The sequence below is a fragment of the Balaenoptera ricei genome, chromosome 11, assembly GCF_028023285.1.
Source record: "Balaenoptera ricei isolate mBalRic1 chromosome 11, mBalRic1.hap2, whole genome shotgun sequence".
Lineage (NCBI taxonomy): Eukaryota > Metazoa > Chordata > Mammalia > Artiodactyla > Balaenopteridae > Balaenoptera > Balaenoptera ricei.
This window is the reverse complement of record NC_082649.1, coordinates 43,320,861-43,340,708: the sequence shown is the minus strand read 5'-3', so window position 1 is coordinate 43,340,708 and position 19,848 is coordinate 43,320,861. Positions and strand designations below refer to the sequence as shown.

The 19,848-nt window shown below is 38.6% G+C and overlaps 2 protein-coding genes across 4 annotated transcripts in view; one reads left to right on the top strand and one right to left on the bottom strand.

The window, feature by feature from the left end:
- Nucleotides 1–18,622, top strand: part of HMGCLL1 (3-hydroxy-3-methylglutaryl-CoA lyase like 1) — a 155,307-nt gene extending 136,685 nt beyond the window's left edge. For 2 of the 3 annotated variants that reach the window (XM_059937542.1, XM_059937540.1), the window contains one exon: nt 2,112–2,407. In XM_059937542.1, coding sequence (XP_059793525.1) covers nt 2,112–2,213 — 102 coding nt within the window. In that variant the 3' untranslated portion in view covers nt 2,214–2,407. Of the gene's footprint in view, nt 1–2,111; nt 2,408–18,535 lie in introns of those variants that run through there. The other variant, XM_059937541.1, reaches the window with a different exon arrangement.
- An 82-nt stretch (nt 18,623–18,704) lies between these two features.
- The window catches only part of GFRAL (GDNF family receptor alpha like), a 59,853-nt gene continuing 58,709 nt past the window's right edge, over nt 18,705–19,848 (bottom strand). Inside the window, 1 exon segment of the mRNA XM_059937539.1 lies at nt 18,705–18,722. The gene's annotated coding sequence lies outside the window, so the exon portion shown is untranslated.

Genomic DNA, 19,848 nt, shown 5'->3' with positions numbered 1-19,848 from the left:
CTCCATACTAGTCTGCTAGCTTCAGACTGCCTTTAAACTCATCCTCCATGCTACCATAAAAGATTTTATCTAAAATACAAATATGAATATGACTTGCTCCTGCTTGGGTACTCGTCAGTGGATTCCCATTTCCTGAAAAGCAAGGCTGTGTTCTATACCTTTTATACCTTTTCCAGTCACCTCTGCCCATTACTTTCCATGTATCCCATGGTATTTTTCAGATGTCTCGTACTCTTCTCTGCCGACAGTGCCTCATTCCTCTTACTTCTTCTCAAGGACTCATACTGTCCGTACAAGCCTCAGGTCAGGATTTACCTTCCTGGAACCTTTCCCTGACACATTCCTCTCCATTTGTTTCCATATTCTTTTCCTCAGTGGGTTGACTACCCTGCAGCTCTGCCCTCACGATCATCCGAGCATCTCTCTCTCTCAGTGACTTTAGTGGAAGTACTGGATTTCCTGTTTAGGGCTCCATATTGCCTGCTTGACCACAGGCACCCTCAAGACAGAAACCATATTCTGTGAGAAGTTCTTGAAGCCCCAGAATGGATCATAGTACATGAGATATATTTAAGCACCTGGTTTAAGTGCTAAATGATTTAAGAATAAATGCAACATTATTTCATAAAGATATCTGTTCATTAAATAAAACAGTAGAGGAAGGCCAAAACAGAATCCTTTGGTACAATACCAACCAGAATCCTTTGGTACAATACCAACCAATCCCACTGTGTAATTGCTATAAATGGAATTACTGGAAAGCAAAGAAGAATGCTGGTGACTAAAATCTTATTATCTTTTGTTAGATGTAATTAAGAAATGAAAGACACACATGTAGCTTATTATTTACAAAATTTACGTATTACTAGATTAAGGATGTAAAACCAAAATGTGCCTAACAGATACTCCAGCCAAAACCATTACCATGACAAAACCAAAGCACATGTTAGTACCCTAAAAACAACTTCATAATAAAAAGAAACAGTGAAAATTACTTACTTGTCATTTTACAAAATATTTTTGATGATTTTTAAACAGAAGTAAACTACAAAGAAAACAGTGCCCTAAAAGTTTCTAGAGAGAAGTAACTACCTATATTAAAATGATGATCTCTTTTTGATCACTTGTATGAAAAGCCCCTATGAGTATTTATACTTGTCTGTTTTAAGAAAACGACAAACTTACATAAATTTTAAAAACTACTCCTTAATAGCAAGGGAGCCTGAGTCTGTTTGATTTTAAGTCCCTGTTGTTTCTAGTCTGAGTTGAGGGAGGACATAGGAGCTTACGAAATACTACATGGGGCAAATCTCTGGTTAATCCACCTAACACTGTGCCCCCGTTCCACCCCCCTCCCCCCAGTGACAGCACAGGTGCAGGGTGGAAACCTCGATGATGGTGATCTTTGGCTGCACCAAGCCCAAGATGACGAGCCTGCCTTGAACTTGGCCTTCATACCCAACTGTCGATCTGTCATCCATGGATTTACCAAAGCCTTTGTTGATCCTACTTATGCTTTCAGACAGTACAACCTCTCAGGCAAACAAGTTCCAGATGTGTACTAAATACTACTTCATTTTATTGGACTGCCTCCTTCAATTTCATGCCAGTAAGAGTGTTTCTGAACATGGTTAAAAATTATACATTCATCTTTCCTATATTTCTTACAGCTTTATAAGGTTTGTTTCTTTACATACTAAGATATACTAAGAGGGTTTTTTCCCCCCCTAAGTCCTTATCTTTGAACTCCTCCAAACGATTATCATTTTAATTGCCTTTCACTGATATTTTGTAGAGTCTTTCTGGTTCCACTGTTGTCCTTTGTAGAGTTTAGGTATCAGCATGAATTACACTGAGTTATTCAGGTGTGGCTAGCCTATGGTTTTATACTAGGGTCAGATTCAAGATATGTTTTAATAAAGCAGAAAAATCTAAATCTACACAATTCATGGAGATAAATGCTGCCCCCCTCCATCAATAATGAACAGCATTTTGTTTAGTAATTTTAAATGGTTAAGTAACTACTAATACAATTTAAAAGAATCTGTTTTGTCTTCTTTCTCCTTAACCCCCCTTCCCACCTGGTATCACTGTCATCTTTGTCTCACCAGGGTGTGAATCTTTACAAAGTGATGGAAGCTGGCGACTTCATCTGCAAAGCTGTGAATAAAACTACAAACTCTAAAGTAGCACAAGCCTCATTCAACGCTTGACTTGAATGCATTTGTGAGTTAAGGCTGAGAAGCTCCATTTCAGCTACAGATACTCATCTGAAAATCATTACTGCCAACTTGTTCTGAAATGTGAAGTAATAGACAAGAGTGGGGGAAAAAAAGAGATACTTTGAAAAAGAGTAGGCTGGATAGATTACAAAATTGACAGGAAGATACACCAGTCATCAGGTGAATTGCAAGCCGAAGCTAAATAATAAAATTTGTAGACATGCTTTGAACTTGGAGAAAAGTCTACTCTTTTGCTCTTATAGAAATAACTTTTTAATTTAGTCGATGTGAAAATTGACTTCAGATTTCCCTAAGTATCAAAAACTGTGTTAATACTTAATCAAGCTGGCTTAGCACAGTGTACATATCATCAGTAGTTTATGAGCTCCTGCATGGTGTGCAAAGTGTGTGGCCTCCGTATTATACGTTATGTGCCTCTGGATCTCAACTTCCCATTTGCCAAGTCAGTTAAATTATGGACCAAGTGCCAAATCTCCATCTGACCCTACATAATTATTAGCGATAGAACTTTTATATTTCAAGTATGCTAACATCTGTTAATTATTTCAGTGGCTTTATCTTGTTCCAAGAGGCTGTGGTCAGTGACAAAATGCCACATCCTGGAAACATATTACCTTCCGTGTTTGTCACATGCATCCAGTTTACCTTGCTTTCCCTCTCATCAGCTGTAGTGAAAACCAGGAGCGTGTTTCTCAGCTATTGAGAAATAAGAGGTACAACCTTCATCCCGATGTCTAAGTTGCAGTGATGAGAATAGAGTGATACATGTACTTTTATCATTTTCAGCTCACTTCAAATTGTCCAAGAAATGTCACTGTGATCCTAAGAATATTAAGGCAGTTATTAAAATTCATGAAAAAAAAACTTTTCCATTGATTCAGTTTGATTAAATCACATCTGTTTGGGGAGGGTTGAGGTTTTATGGTTATTTTTAATGTTGAAGTGGCTGAAATTTTATCTTTGTAATAGCATTACCAGAAATAGCAAAAATTAATATATTAAAGTTGAGAAGAGGCACAGGACGGCTATGTTAAGAAAAAAACATTTCTGTAACCTATGCAGATCATATGGGGACAGTATTATTCCATGTGGATCTGAATCGTCAGTTTTATTATTTATGTAGACTTCTCCAACGATACTGAGTGATCTTATCTTTGAATAAATTTGAATAGAATTTGAAATATGAAAGTGAGCATTGTGGGCTTTCTATTAAATATTCATCAAAACCGCAGAAATAAAAAGAAATTCAAGAAAATAAGAGAAGTACTGATTATAACTACGTTAACTTTAAAGATACACAATCATAAGAAAAGGATCACAAGGGAAGCCTATTGGAAATTGACAAAAACTGAGTTCCTATGGGTAAGGCTAACGCTCAGGTCGTGATGGGTGACAGAGCAGGAGCTTGTCATCAGAACTGAATGACTCTTTGCATTTGGGTTAGTGCTGGGGCAGGGTCAGTGCAGAGAGCAAGCAAAATTGCAGCTCTTTGTGGATCTGTTACATCTCTCTTTTTAGGAAGAACATGACACTGCACCCTGGGGCAGGAGTGGGACACGTGCCCTAGTGTGCACAGCAGGGTATCTACCCATCTTCTGAGGAGGCTGACTTTTCCCCTCTCTTATGCAACTGTGGAATTCTTAGTTTTGAGATGTTTGGAAAAGCATCAGTTGATGCAAACTGCTTATAGAAACAGTGAAGGACAAAACTTTGCTGTTTAGAAATAAAAACCACGGACTCTCCAAAAGGCAGAGCAAGTCGTGAGAACCCCAGGTGCAGCCTAGCACACACTTACATGGCACACACATCAGTCTACCAGTTCATATCCCAGAACACCTGGAAGATTCCTAATCACACGCACCACAGGGAAAGTTTGTGTTTTAGATATCTGTTATCCTTTCTCCACCCAAACCATCTAAACCCTTCTGCTAACTTAAAGAGAGTTTCTTTTCTGGTTTTGGGGGAAAAAATCACATAATCAGCAAAGCTGCCTGAAGTCCATAGGCAAAATCCCTTCAAAGCTATATTTCCACTAACCAGGAAACTTTGAAATCATTGTAGGACCTACCCAAACAACCCACCCACACATAAACCCACACCAGGGTTTGCCCTGGGTAAAAGCTTAGGAATGGCAAAGCAATTATGAAATACATATAGAAGTAACCTTTTATGACATCTGCCCTTTAAGACTACTGTAAAAAGTAGAAATTTTCTAAATTCTGGATTCATGAAATTCGTAAAGCAAAGAAATGGAAACTGCCTATGACTTGCTGAGAAAATTCAGAATGCCCTTTTATGCTATTTATTCTGATCACTATAACGTTTAATAAATACCCTTTTAGCTACACTTATATGGCTATTCATTTCTATATATGTGCATGAACTCCAGACATGCAAGTGACAAGTTAATTAGCATTGAATACGTAGGCCAGCAATATCCCTATCACAGCAGTAAAGGAGAGATAAAATAAGGCCTGGGAACCCTCCAGAAATCTGTATTAAATAGGCACGTGAAGAATTGCTGTGAATATCCATTTGCAAAGTGCTTTTGTGGACTAGAAGATAGTTTTATGCTTGTGTGGGGCAGGTCTAAAAGTTAAAAAAGAATAGTTTTGGAGGTATAGAGCTAGGGAGGAACGGGTGGGCTAGGGACGAAGGCAGGGAGGAGGGATGCAGGATGGAAGGAGGAGGAGATGGTGGGGAGAGAGGGAGGGAGAGAAAGAGAGGGTTGAGAAACTGTATTTACATCCTGCCTGTGAGCAGCTCCAGTGGAAGTCATCTCCGGCTCTGGTAGAAGCATCAGTTAGGCTGTTTTAAACTGCAGGCAATAGAAAACCTCAACTCCATGGGCTTAAGCAGCAACAGTTTTCTCAGATATCTCAGAAATATTGCTTTTCCACCATCATTTAGCTTCGTGGCTCAATTATGTTACAAGATAAGAGTTTCTGCCCATTTCCCTGTTGGCACCTTCAGGCTCCTGCTCCTCGGAGTTGCAAGATGGTTGTAGCACTTCTGGGCTTCACCCTTCCCACAGGGCTCAGCCTCTGCTGAAGGCTTTTTCTTCTGGAATGCCTGTTTTTAATCAATGAAGAGCGTTTCCCCCACCCCATCCCAAACTTCCTCTCCTGTTTCACTGGGCAGAACATCATCATGTGCCCCTCCCTTAACCACTTACGTGGGGAATAGACCATTAGGATACACAAGCCAAGGGTATGGGTGACCTTGAGTGGATCCGTGCAGTGGTGAGGAAAGAGGACCCTGTAGGAGCACGTTTCCTGGTGAGACAGGGTGGGAGAATTGAAGGCAGAAGAGCTCACACCTCTCAGGAAGGAGCTGTATCCAAGTTCTCTGAAACTGGAGGAAAGGATGGAAATAGAAAAAGTTTCAAATGTGCGAGGAGTAGGTTTTAAGGGGAAAGTAGTCCATCTTGCTAATTGGTCTCTATATTTTTCAGGAAGGTAGGAAGTGAGATCTGCGAGCATTACAGCTGGGGGTGGAGTGAGGGCTTGAGAAGAATGGTAACGTGTGAAACCCACCCAGAGCAGCATTAGAGGTTAACGTACTCTAAAAAAATAGTACAGATGGACTTATTTACAAAACAGAAATAGACTCACAGACATAGAAAACAAACTTATGGTTACCAAAGGGGAAAGGTGGGGGGGGGGCAGATAAATTAGGAGTTTGGGATTAACAGATGTACACTACCATATGTAAAATAAATAAGCAACAAAGATTTACTGTATAGCACAGGGAACTATATTCAATGTCTTACAATAACCTATAATGGGAAAGAATAGAAAAAAAAGAATATGGATATATACATATATACATATGACTGAATCACTTTGCTGTACGCCAGAAACTAACAATATTGTAAATCACCTATACTTCAATTAAAAATAAAAGGAAGTTAACTTACTCTATAACAGTTTTCCAGGGGCTGTTATGTGCTAAGTCTAAGTCCACTTTCTGGTCCTCATGCTACCTTTACACCTCTGTGTTCCACACACTCCCTCCTACTTGAAGCACTTCTTGATTTCTGTGGCCCTGCTCTCTCCTGGGTCCTACTACATCCTTGGTCCCAGGTCCTACCACCTCTTTCATTGTTTGGTCTCCTTCTTCTCTCCATTGTGTTTAACTAGAGACTCACAAAGGCAAAATTGCCTACACCCTGCTCCCTTATCCAAATGTGTTCCGTGGCCAGCAGGGTTGTCATCACCTGGGAGCTTTTGGGAAAAGCAGAATCTGGGGCTCCACTCCAGACTGACTGCATCACCATCTGCATTTTTAACAAGATCCTTGCAGGACTCATATGTTTGTTAAAGTTTGAGAAGCACTTACCAGTTTGACACCTCTTCTTGGGTATCTAATGGGTATTGGAAGCTCCATGTATTCCAAATACCTTGTGGCACTTCCCCGTGTGTGTTGTGTCCTAGCCTGTTGTCTTTTCTCTGCTCCTGGAACAAGCCAGCCTGGGACCCATTGCAGGTCCTTTACCTGGTTATTGTCTCTGAGAGTCATGGGTCATGCTCCTTCCCTGGCTGTGATTTCTGGTCACTCAGGTCCTGACAGCATAAATATCACCTCCTTAGTGAGTCTTCCCAGACAACTCTGACTAAAGTAAGGCAGAGTAAGTAAAGTTAGTTACTTTCTCTCACATCAACTTGTTTCATTTAACTCTTTATTTGTTTATTTAACTCTTTACTTGTTTATTTAGTTGTTTATTTTCTTTCTTTCCCCAAGAGAATACACGCTCTAAGAGAGCAGGGTCTTTGCTGTGTTCAACATTCTTACTTTCTTAGGGCCTGGCGTAATAGCTATCTATTACATGGTGGTTAGGTGGAAAAATAAAAACAGAAATGAGTTAATTTCAGACAAGAAGAAGGGGAGTATGTGACACAAATGTCACATCCCCTGCCACATTTCTCCCCTTGACTCTGTTTCCTGACAAGATCCAATTGAACAGGCTCATAATCAGGATTTCTCCAGGATGCTTGGATCGGAGACAGATTTCACCAATTTTCTATACGTTGTATCCCTCAAGCTTATTATAACAGCAAATTAAGATATACACATCAATTGTGAGAAGGAGACACTGACCCAAATGCTCAGCCCCAGAAGAGAGGAGGTGTACTGGACTTACTGCCCATCCATCTGTCCTGAGCTGTCTTTGGCATCATCTGATCTATTACTTAACTGCTGTGCAAACTCAGTCGATTTACCAATCCCTTTAAACCTCGCTTCAAACCTCACTTCCTTTACATATAAAACGTGGATAATAATGGCACTTATTTACACAGCTGTTGGAAGAATTTCATGAAATAATGCTTACAAGTGTTTGGCAAAGTGCCCATAAGTGGTCAATAAATGCTAACTATCATCATTTTTATTGTCCCTTTCTAGGGCACTGCCCTGGAGTGGAACTCCTCCTCCCTTATGAGTGGTTTAACACTCAGGGAGGCTCTCATAAAAGATCATCCTGTATTCTGTTCCGTGAAAAGGGTGCATTGTCTTAAAAGGCCTGCCATGATCCCAAAAGAGACAGCTCACCATTAAACTCCAGAACCGTGTAATCTTAAATTGGCAGCAAATTTCCATGCTTCACTCTTACATTGCACCATTGAACTATGCCTTCTGAGCTGACTTTTCTGTATTTCATGGGACTGTAGTTACTGTAAGAACTTACTATTAGACTTTTGCTGAGTAACCCTGTCTAAAGAACATCATAACAGCCTTAATCTCCATATCCTGCATCACCTAAAGACAGAAATTTCATGAACATTAGGAATTTATTCCTACTCTTTTGATGGTTGCATGATTGGATTGGTGTCTATTGCCACATTGGAGCTGCCAGTGTTTCCTTGGTGGGCTATCAAGTTAGGCAGACTTCTCTTTTCTCCTTGTTCTACAGTATATCATTCTACATGCTTCGATCATGAAGTCGTGAGCTTCCCTGAAAAAGACTATTCTTTGGTTCCATGGGAGCCATCCAACCTCTGACCTAACTGAGCCATAGTATCAAGCTTATGTGGCTTAGGGAAGGGCTTATACCCTTCTAGGAATCAAATGGTAATATCTCATAACTTCTGGTAACTGTTTCATCTGAACTTTCCTTTCTACAGCTAGTTCTTTAAGGTCATTGGTAAAGTAGAGCAACAACATGTCACGGCTAACCACACCATTATCCTGAGTCGTCTGAACCCTGAAGAGCTGTCTCTCAATCAGACAGTTTCACGGTGGCCCCTCTCTATCTGTACATGGATGCTAATATATTGGATTGTTGGGCAGATATTCTGGAAACTTTCTGAGAAGCACCACCTGCTTTTCTTTCTTCCCCCAAGAGCTTCATCTAGATGTAACTGGATCATCTGGGAGTCAGCTGATAAAATTCATATTCTGAATGTGTGTATATTCCAAAGTAGAGGGGAAACAATGAAATTGGAATACCAGTGTCTGGCTCTTTCTTTTTTCTTTGTTTCTTTGTTCCTTCCTTCCTTCCTGTCTTCCTTCCTTCCTTCCAAAAATAGTTTATTTGGAAATATTTCCATTTTTAGATTTATTTTTTCTAAAAACAATGTATGCCCCCCCCCCATAAAAACTTCCTATCTTCTCACTATAAGACAACATTGGAAAATGACTACTTCATTTTGTCTAAAAACCTTCCAACAAGAACCCCAGTAGTTTTCTTTTTAAAATTCATTTACTTAAAATATAAAAATCCAATTTCTTCTGGTAACTTTGTAAGAATAACAGACATATACATGGCAGCCACTTAGTGAATTTCAATAAAACCTTTACTATGAAACTGGTGGATGGGACTTAAAACCTCAGTCATGGTTTTGTAAGTTTAGCCCTGGTGCATTTCTGTTTCTAGTCACCTATCTTTGGTAGCTTGCTTTCTTTCCCCCCAACTTTATTGAGATATAATTGGCATGTAACATTGTGTAAGTTTAAGATGTACAATGAGGTGACCCGATGCACTGATATATTACAAAATGATCACCACCATGGTGTTAATTAACACCTCCACCATGTCACATACTTACCATTACTTTTTTGTGATGAAACATTTACAGTCTACTCTCTTAGCAACTTTCAAGTATATAATATAGTATTATTAAGCTCATAAGTACACAGAACAGGTTGGTGGTTGCCAGAGACAGGGAGTGGGGAGTGGGCAGAATGGATAAAGGGGGGTCAAAAGGCACAAACTTCCAGTTATAAAATAAGTAAGTCATAGGGATGTAATGTACAGAATGGTGACAGTAGTTAATAATACTGTATTGCATATTTGAAAATTGTTAAGAGGGTAGATCTTAAAAGTCCTTATCACAAGAAAAAAATTGTAATTATGTATAGTTATGGATGTTAGCTAGATTTATTGTGATGACTATTTTGTAATATACACAAATATTAAATCACTATATTGTACAACTGAAACTAAAATGTCAATTATACCTCAATAAAAAAATAATAAGTATTTATTGAGCACCTACTGTACAATTAAGATTGTATATGTCTGTGACTAATGAGAATACAGAGGTACATGGTTGCAGTTATTATTCTAACGCCTTAAATAATAAAATGTCTGACTCCATTTTTGACACGTGACTGCTGATAGCACTTAAGTACCCCCACACCCCATTATCCTTCTGTGCCAGATCTGGGCAAGCTCTTAAGAAAGCCCTGGTGCTCCGTCCATTGGTGCTGGAGGGGAAGTTCAAACCATGCCATCACCAGCAGGGAATTTCAAACTGTGCAGGAACCACCCCGCCCCTTGGCTCTACTCCCCAGCACAGTAAAGCACAGGGCCATTCACCCCTTCCTTCTACAAGCCATTTTCAGATCTGCTTGAATATCTTCCTTGATCTTCTCAGAAAGAATCCCTATGTGAGAAATACATCTCTTCATACTCTCTTGGTGTGTTTGGCATCATCAGTCTCCACATCTGAACTCGTTTTGGTGGAGGCCCATCCCATCTATGTGAGTAGATAGCATTACACCCTGTAATGCTATCTTCCTGCTTCACCATAATGAAAACACGTTATTTTTCATTTTTATGCTGGTTTCCTCATGGTCCCAATATGGCTTCCATAGCTCCAGTCTTTATATTCACATTCAAGGCCAGAAGGATGGACAATAAAAGACTTGGTGCATCTGTCTCTATTTCTCAGGAAAATTGTAACTTACTCATTGACATTGGCCAGAACTGTGTCACATCACTATGCTTAGCTGCTAAAGTCAGGGAATTCAAGCATTTTACTTGAGTATATTTCCACCCCAAACAAAATCATAATTCTCTGTATGGACATGCATGAGACTGGATCCTGGGAAGCAACTGTCTATATCAGCCAGGCCGAAGAGGAGCCTGGGATATAATAATGAGCAAAACGACCAGTGGTCCCTTATGGAACTGTCTGATGGCGGGGATCATAGAAAGTATCATCAAATGTCAATTACATGTGTAATAAGTGCCATGAGGGAGAAACTAATCTTTAAATGTGCATGGTAGAAGGTATGACCTTGTCAAGTATTTCCATCTATAGGACATGATTCAAGAGATGAGACCTGAAAAAAGAATTAAGTTGCTAAATAGTAGAAGAGGAGGGAAAAGACCATTTCATGTTGAAGGGAACGTTATGTGTAAAGACCCTTTGGAAGGAAGGATGCATCTGGGAAACTCAAAGAATGTCAGTGTGGCAGAAACACAGGGGAAAATGGGGGAATGTGGGTGTGTGGACGCAGCTGGTTGATAAAGAGCTCAGAAATTATAATATGCAGGAATTCAGATGGGCAGATACTTGGGAGTTATGTTTAGAGCCTCGAACTTCTTCCACACCCAGGTGCTCATGGATAAGACATAGCAATCACTCTTTGCATCTATGTATTTGTTTGGTAAAAGAAGGCAAACATTTAAAAAGGGCTAAATTACTTGAGGAATTAATTTTGCCATGTGATATGTCATTATTCCAATAAATATTTCTCAAACTGCACTCAATTCCTTAGGTCTAAATAAATATAAAAAAGAGACAGGTGTATCTTTCCTCCTGTTGACTGTCTGTTAAGGAGCATTTGCAGAGAGAACCGTATCTTTTAAATTTTTTAAAATTACCTTGATTTTCTTGTAATGGGAGGAAAGGAATGGATGGTCAACTCCTCCCCCATTATTGCCTATCAAGTTGATTTTTTCCTGGAGATGCGGGGCTCTAGTAACGCAAGAGAAAATTATTCTCTCTTTGGATCTGGATACTCAGTCGTGAATCGGAGGGTAAAATTGTAAAATATGCTCCAGAAAACAAATAGGGTATAGTAACAAACTAGAGATGTGTCATGAAGGCGAAGTGATGAATAATTAACACGGCTTTGTGTTGTCCTGCTTTGCACTGGATGATAAACTAAATATGGAAGAACTTGAAAGACTATGCTTTGGGAACAGTAAGGGAAAAAAAAAAAGATAAATTATCCCGTAATTAGATTTTACTTGACTCTGAAGAATGTTTAGTAGACTTAGCATTATTCAGGGTTCAACCTAGGAGATCTTTAAAGAATGGTTGGATCATTTGACACAAAGTGAATTTATGTATTTGATAAGAACTTCTATAAACCCTGGTCTACATAGCTTTAAGTTAAAGTTCTATGTCTTGTTTTCTAGAAGTATCATTTAGGGAAATAAAGTATGTCTTTAAATTTCTTTGTGACCCTCAAAGTACCTAAAACAGTGACCACAAACTGCTGTTGTGAAGTTCTTTATTTATATGATGTTCTAATATTTTTGTCTGTATGTTGGCCTTTTGCAGGAATACTGGCCTTATTCTGGACAATAACCTGTATTAGAGGTTTTCAAATCTGCAGTTCTTTATAGAATCATGTCAAGGTGAACCAATAGCAAGTACTTAGGATGGAATTAATAACAGTTTTATTGATTCAAGGTGCTTTGCACCAGCTGTCAAACACGAACCAGAGTCCTTAGCTATTCTTCACTCTGAATTCATAAAGAATAGCGTCCTTATAGGACAATTTTAATTGGAAGCATATTTTTCCCCCATAAGGCAAACTCGGGGTCACAAGAGATAACCTGAAAGATTGCTCCACCATATGTTATCCCCAGAAAATATATTCCCCCAAATATCATGATACACAAGGGGCAAAGATTACATAAGTCTTAAGATAAACTTCCCATCAAGTCAGTTTACCATAAACTGAATGGTTGGGTTTCAGATGAAGGCAAGATGCAATTTAGGCTCTGGTATACATTAGGAAAATGAAAATTATGTTATCCACCTGCTTGAGTGCCTGTTTCTTTCATGCTAAACTTCCTAGTATGTACACTTCAAGATATTCAAGGATGAACATAATGTATGGTTATATATTCTGGAAACCAGAAAATGCAAGGCATTTTATTATAGTAAAGTTAAATTTATAGTACTTCTTATTTTCATAGACTTTAAAAGAAGTCTATTATAACATAATTTCAGTTCTCATAAGAAGAAATGGAAGAAATTTTAACAAAAGATATTTTCTACATTAATGTTTACTCATAAGTACATGTGAAATTATTTTTGAATGTTGATGTGTAATCTATTAAGTACTAAACAGAATTCTTTTTAAATTTCATGAGGAAATTTTTAAAAATTGTAAGCCTTCAAAAATGGTCAGCTTCAAGGCATAAATTTTCAATTCTGATAAAAAATATTTCCATATCCCTGCCTGGGCATGTATAGTTATATACAAGACTCCAAATGCCTGCCTTCTATTATATAGTATAAATTAATCATAATATGTCTTAGTCAGTTTGGGCTGCTGCAACAAAGTACCATAGACTGGGTGACATATAAAGAATAAAAATTTATTTCTCACAGCTCTGGAGGTTGGGATTGTGAGATGTGAGTGCTGGCATGTTTGGATTCTGGTAAGAATCCTCTTCCAGGTTGCAACCTGCTGACTTCTTGCCTTGTCTTCCCATGGAGGAAAGAAAGCTAGGGATTTCTTGGGGTCTCTTTTATAAGGGCACTAACCCCACTCATGAGGACTCCACCCTCATGACCTAAATGACCTCCCAAAGGCTCCACCTCCAAATGCCATCACACTGGAGGTTAGGATTCCAGTATATGTGTTTGGGGGAGATACAACCATTCCATTGAGATTCAGCCATTCTGTTGATAGTAAACTTGAAATGAATACATCTGCATGTTGCTCTCCTGTCAAATTCAGGATACCAAGTAATGAGAGTGCAAAGGGATGTGTTGCCAAAATGTTTTAATGCTGCCGCAATTGATATTAATTATTATTTAGTCTAAGTCACCCCTACTTGACTTTCAGCCCTTGGCTGTCACGTCCAGGTCCACCACAAGAACTGGTATAAAATGGTGTCTAAAGTTAGGATTAGGGTTAGGGTTAGGGTTAGAAGAATGCCTGTCTTAGAAGAATGCCAGTTTCCAAAGAATTATTTAAATAAATGCTACCTATTTTGATAGACTATATTGTTATCCCCAAATATTCCCTGGGCCTCTCTGGAGGAAGATTATACTTCACTGATTCAGGCAGCCATATGACTTACTTTGGCCAATGAAATGTGAGTGGAAATGACAGGTATTATCCTTGATGGAACTTTTAAGACCCAACATGTACTTTGTCACAATCTCTAATTTACCTCTGGTAATAGTCTGGAGAAAAACTGCTTTGTCAACCTGGACCTCCCCATTATGGCATCAGAGCTTCCCTGTAATGAGCTTTGTTATTGTAATCCACTGCCATTTCATGATTGCTTGTTACTGTAGGATAACCCAGCCTATCCTGTTTGCTACACTTATTACTAAGAGTATTATCATAAATAAGGTAGATAATGAAGGCAAATTCAAATATATATTGGAAAATAAAAATATCATAAAAGTCTGTATAACCAGGGGTACTTTCTAAAGGTTAGATGCAAATGAAACTCTGAGTTTTCTAGCAGCTGCTAACAAATAAAGGCAAATATATAGAGGTGCTAGATTCAGTGTCCATTATATAAAAGCAAATCAGTTCCTAAGGGGAATCAAACTACTTCTAGTTCAGAAATCTCAACTATGCCCTGTGGACTTTAACAAAAAAAAATTTTACATTTGACCAGCAAATTAAATCCAATGTGGGGAAATTGTTTGATTTGGGGGCTTCTCTGATTGACCTGTGGTGATGATAATTCCAGTGATCTACAAAACTACAACCTCCAAAGGCCTAATCTGAATAGACCTACAAGCATTGTCTCATAGGTGGTTTTATATTCGGGGTTCTCCCCTGTAATAGGCACCCTTTTGTGTTCTGCCTGCAACAAAGTGGAGATAATTCAGAAAATGGAAAAAGAGGGAAACAGGGGCAATTTGTCAAATCCTCTGGCACTTGTTCTCTTTTTTTTTTTCCTTTTTCTCTTCTCATTTCCTCTCATCACCTCATTTCTTTTCCTCTCATTTCCCTTGTCTTTATTTCCTCTCTAATAACTTTAGATTTTAGTTGAAACATTGTATGTCTGTGATAGAAACATAATGGAAAATCTTAAGCCATCACTTTTTTTTTTTTTCATTTTCCTTGAATCGTGATTCTCTACAGCTCCAAAACCAGTGAAGCAACAAGTATCCATTACTCCTGAAAAAGACTGGGTACAGTCTTAGAACAAAGGAGTCATTGTTCAGTTGGAGCTTAAAATCTAGCCTTTTCAAGTACTTAAAGGAACAATGGCATTGAAAGCCAGGCTTTGTGAAGAGAGTAGCGCTTTCTAAGTTCTATTGATAAAACCGTCCTTGTATATATCATGATCCAACTCTGGTAAACTTGAGTGGTAAAGTTGCACTAAAAGATATAGCATAAAAAATATGGAGGACATAGGGCAAGAAAAGGCCACTTTAGATGGTGACCTTGGAGAGATGGAGGAGAGAGAAAGGCAGAGGCGAGAGTTTAAGCTTTGGCATCCTGCCCCAACTCCTTCCTAACCACCACTCACCCCTTTACCCTATCACCATCCCATCCCATCCATGGGGGATCTCACTGGGTGTTAGGGACCAGGGCAGAAATGAGGAACAATGCTTACACCCATATAAGTTTGGGGAAAATCCCAGTATAAGAGGCCTTACTTCTTTCCTCTCAGCAAAGTTGTACATTAATTATATTGCCGAATCTGCATGGCACTGGAACTCTAGCAGGACAGGAGCCATGACTGAAGGAAGGATTTGAAGTTAGCTTCAACAAAATAGTGCATAATATAGCCATGTGCAAAGAAAGTAGACGGCCCTTTTGCTCCTCAGAGGAATGCAAGAATGTGGAGACCCTCTCTAGGGAGCCAGAAGAGGCCCAGCCTAAGAGGAAGAAAGCTGCCATATATGGGAGCCTCAAAACTGAAAGCCAAGACAAGGTACCATGGTACCCAAAGTAGCAGGGTGGACCAGCCATCCTCAGCAGACTCTGCTGCAGTGTGACCAGAGACCAGACAGGACAGTCACTCACAGCAGACACCAGCAATGATACAGAAGGCAGCACGCATATACCTAAGCATACTCTACATTCATAAATATACCCTCTTGGAGAGGGAGAGGAGAGAAAGAGGTGAGATGTCCTCGAACTGGGAATTCAAAGTTAAAATAGCTGATTCGTTTTCCAAGAGGACCGAGTTCAGGTGAATAAGCATTTTGGTTACCTTTCTTGGTAACTTTAAGATATGTTTCTCATCATCAGGGGAATAGAGGCTTCTGAGACCAGACAATGAATAAATAAATGTAAATATCCATTACCATTACATATATGCTATAATATGTTGTAAAGCAATAGTATAATGTTTGTATCCTTTCCTGTTTTTAAAGTTGCTTTGGTTACTCAGACCTGTTTCATATGTTCCTATGTGAGGCCAGTTACCAATTAAAATATTAGAGCTGCCACTATCATAAATTTAGAGTCTTAATAACAAAGAATATCCCCAAGCAACATACTCTGAGCAGCAGAGCATGAGAATGTGGACTTATAAAGTAGTATCCTGACAGATAAGAGGGACTATTTGTCTTCTTCAACCCCTTAAATATTTAGTTTTTAATATTTATTCTTTGTATACTTTTGTCTCCCAGTCACTCAAAGAAGATGAATAAGCTGAAATGCAACTGGCAGAAGCCAACTTCTCTAGGTGTTGCCTGTCCAAACATGGGTTACATGCATTACATCAGACACCCACACTAACAATGTTCCCTTCATGCTTAGTCCATAGGTTTGGTAGTCCCATAACCAAAATCTGGCTATTCTTACCAATTTTCTGAATATTTATATAAAAATATAAGTTATTTGCTAATAGTTCTCTCTACTTTCTCTTTTTTTTCCTACTGAATGATTCAAAGACTCAAACATGTATTTTTGGACATGATTGGAAATCAAGATTAATTCTTTTTTTCCCCTAGCTTTATTGAGATATAATTGACATGAAACATTGGATAAATTTAAGAAGTACAATGTGATGATTTGATACAATTATATATTGAGAAATGATTGCCACACTAGGGTTAGTTAACACCTACATCACCTCACATAATTACCATTTCTTCTGATCTACTCTAACAACTTTCAAGTATAAAATATAGTATTGTTAACTACAGTCACCATGCTGTACATTACATGCCTAGAACTTATTCATCTTATAACTGGAAGTTTATACCCTTTGACCACCATCCCTCCATTTTGTCCAGACTCCAGCCCCTGGGAGCCACCACTCTACTCTCTGTTTCTATGAGTTCAGCTTTTTTTAGATTCCACATATCAGTGAGATCATGCAGAGTTTGTCTTTCTCTGACTTATTTCACTTAGCATAATGCCCTCAAGTTCCCTCCGTGTTGTTGCCAATGACAGGATTCTCCTTTTCTTATGGCTTAATAATATTCCTGTGTGTGTGGGTGTGTGTGTGTGTATCTTCTTTATCCATTCATCCATAGATGGACACTTAGGCTGTTTCCATATCTTGGTTACTGTGAATAATGCTGTAATGAACATGGGAGTGTGGATATGTCTTCAGGATTCTGGTTTCATATCATTTGGGTATATACCCAGGAGTGGGATTGCTGGATCATATGGTAGATCTATTTTTATTTTTTTAGGAACTCCATACTGTTCTCCATAGTGGCTATACCAATTTACATTCCCACCAACAGTGCAGGAGGGTTCCCTTTTCTCCACATCCTCACCAACACTCACCTCTTTTCTTTTTGATGATGGCCATTCTCACAAGTGTGAGGTGGTATCACCTTCGATGTCTAATTGTCTTCAGGCTGATAGCTTATGAGATAAGGAGTGTACTTATGTTACTTTATAAGTTATTTCACTTGAACTGCATTTGTGAAAGAGAATGGGATGTGAAATGACTTAAAGCATGGATCTAAATGTTCTTATGGGCAGTGTCTCTTTGTTAGCCATTTTACAGTATTCTGCTGCTAACTGATTTCTCCTTTCCTGAGGTTGTTTCCCTCCCATCCTTTATGAAACTTGAAAAAAATTAGAGGAAAGAAAGATGGCAGGAGTGGAGGGAGAAAATATGGAAAAAGGATTAATACCTGTGATGAAAGAAATTTACAGTATTTGTAAGACAGCCAGATGAATGTGTAAAATGATGTTTTGTTTTCTTTATTACCTAGCTGTATGCTTGAAATAAGAACTACCATCATGGGTGGAATACACCTTATAATTTGTACGATGAACAATCCTCGTGAATTTCAATACTTCTGTCAACAATGCTGAGCACTCCCTCTTCTGCTCACTTCTGATCCTCACTCCTACACCCCCCTCTGCCCGCCCCCGGTTCTAACAAGGTTCAATACAAACATGAAAGGCTAGATAAATCTTCATGTTCCCATCAACGATTTCGCTCTTCCAAATCCCTCAAAACTGATCTTCAAACATCGGAAGACCTCTACTATTGAGGTATCAGGGACATTAACAATTTTTTTTTTCCATTAAACACCTTTACATTCTACTGTTTTAGTCCAGTTGCTTAATGTTTGCAGAGAATAATTTTGATGGCATGACCCCAAAAGAATAGGTGTCTCTGAAGCTTGCTCTTAGCAGAACATCTATAACTTCTGAATTTCTTCTTTGTGGAAATTTTGTTTCCCAAAGTTTTTCTTCATATCTTGTATCTCACCTTTACCTTCTAAGCATGACCCTTCTGTCCTGATGGTACACTTATTTGGCATCAGGGACCCCTGATGTTTTATTTTATTAATATCTGGAAACATTGTATACTAATACATTGTCTACTAATACTAATCTGGGAAACATTTATTTAAACTTTCTAGTGCAACTGAGGCAGAGGTTCCCAACACAGATGAGTCTTCTGAAGTGCACCTCTGCTTGGATGGCAGTTCCCACAAAAAACCCAGGCAGTAGTGTTTACCTCATCACTCACCGGATCCTGTAACTTGACAGTCAGTAGCACAGACTTCAAGCATTTCCCCTGCCAACGAATGGATGATCTCCATGTTTCTGGAAAAAAATTCACTGGAAGATGAAATGTTCTTGCCTACACAAAGCAACCAATATTGTTTTCTACCAGACGAATTGTGTTCATTAATGAATAGAAAAAAAATCCTGAATTGGTAGAACTTGAGCTCCTTGACAGCCTGAGAAACACTGTTTTAGGTTTGGGCTCTTTAGTTCCAAAGAGCCCAATGAAAAATAGAACTTAAGCCCAAACTGTTCAGTTTACTTGTTTGAGGTCATGAGAGGCATCATTTAATTTACAAAGGAGATAGTCTAGACTTTTGTAGCAGAAACTATTGACTACCTACCTAAGACCCCTCTCCTGTTCATCCTTGCTAAGTAGAACTCTGATTTTACTTGGAAATTCACCCTTTCCTCAGGTGATTCAGGGATTAGACTATCAATTATGGCAATTTGAATTCCTATATTTCCATGTCTTCTTATAAAGTCTGACCTGTGCCAGTCATTCATTGATTATGAAAAGGGTGGAAAAGAAAAATTTGAGTCCTGGAAGGTATCACTGAACTGCTAAGTCAACCGACCCTTGAGATGTTCTGCTTTGGACCTCTTGTTATAGGAAATATTATGTACTCCTTATCATTGAAGACATTTTATTACAGGTAAAAGCATCTAATTACTAGACATGTAATCTAGGTTATTATAGATGGTACTTCAGAGAAGAATATTTAAAACAGGTATTTCCTGGTTGTTTATGTACAAAAATGACACAATTACACCTGGGATAAGTGACTGGCAGTAGAGTTTAGGAATTAAGATAAAAGATTCTAAAATCTGCTATATCTGTGTTCAATTACTAATTTTTATATTGACTAGTGTGAGACTTTGAGAAATTGCTTAATCTCTTTAACTATTAGTTATTACTTCACACTCTGTCCCCCCCTTTTCTGCTCAACACAAATATATTTCTAAAAGCAACTTGACTTCGTTCCTCTGTTTTCTAGGAAACAGTTCTTTTCCCAGGCATTAGCAAGCCTGCAATAAATGGCAGTGATTTGGAGATGGAAAGACCTACATTCTCTTCCCATAACTAAGAGAATTAGCAACCACTGGAATATGGAGAGCTCCTTGAAGGAGCTTTGTGACTCACCAAATTATTCTTCCCTGTTTG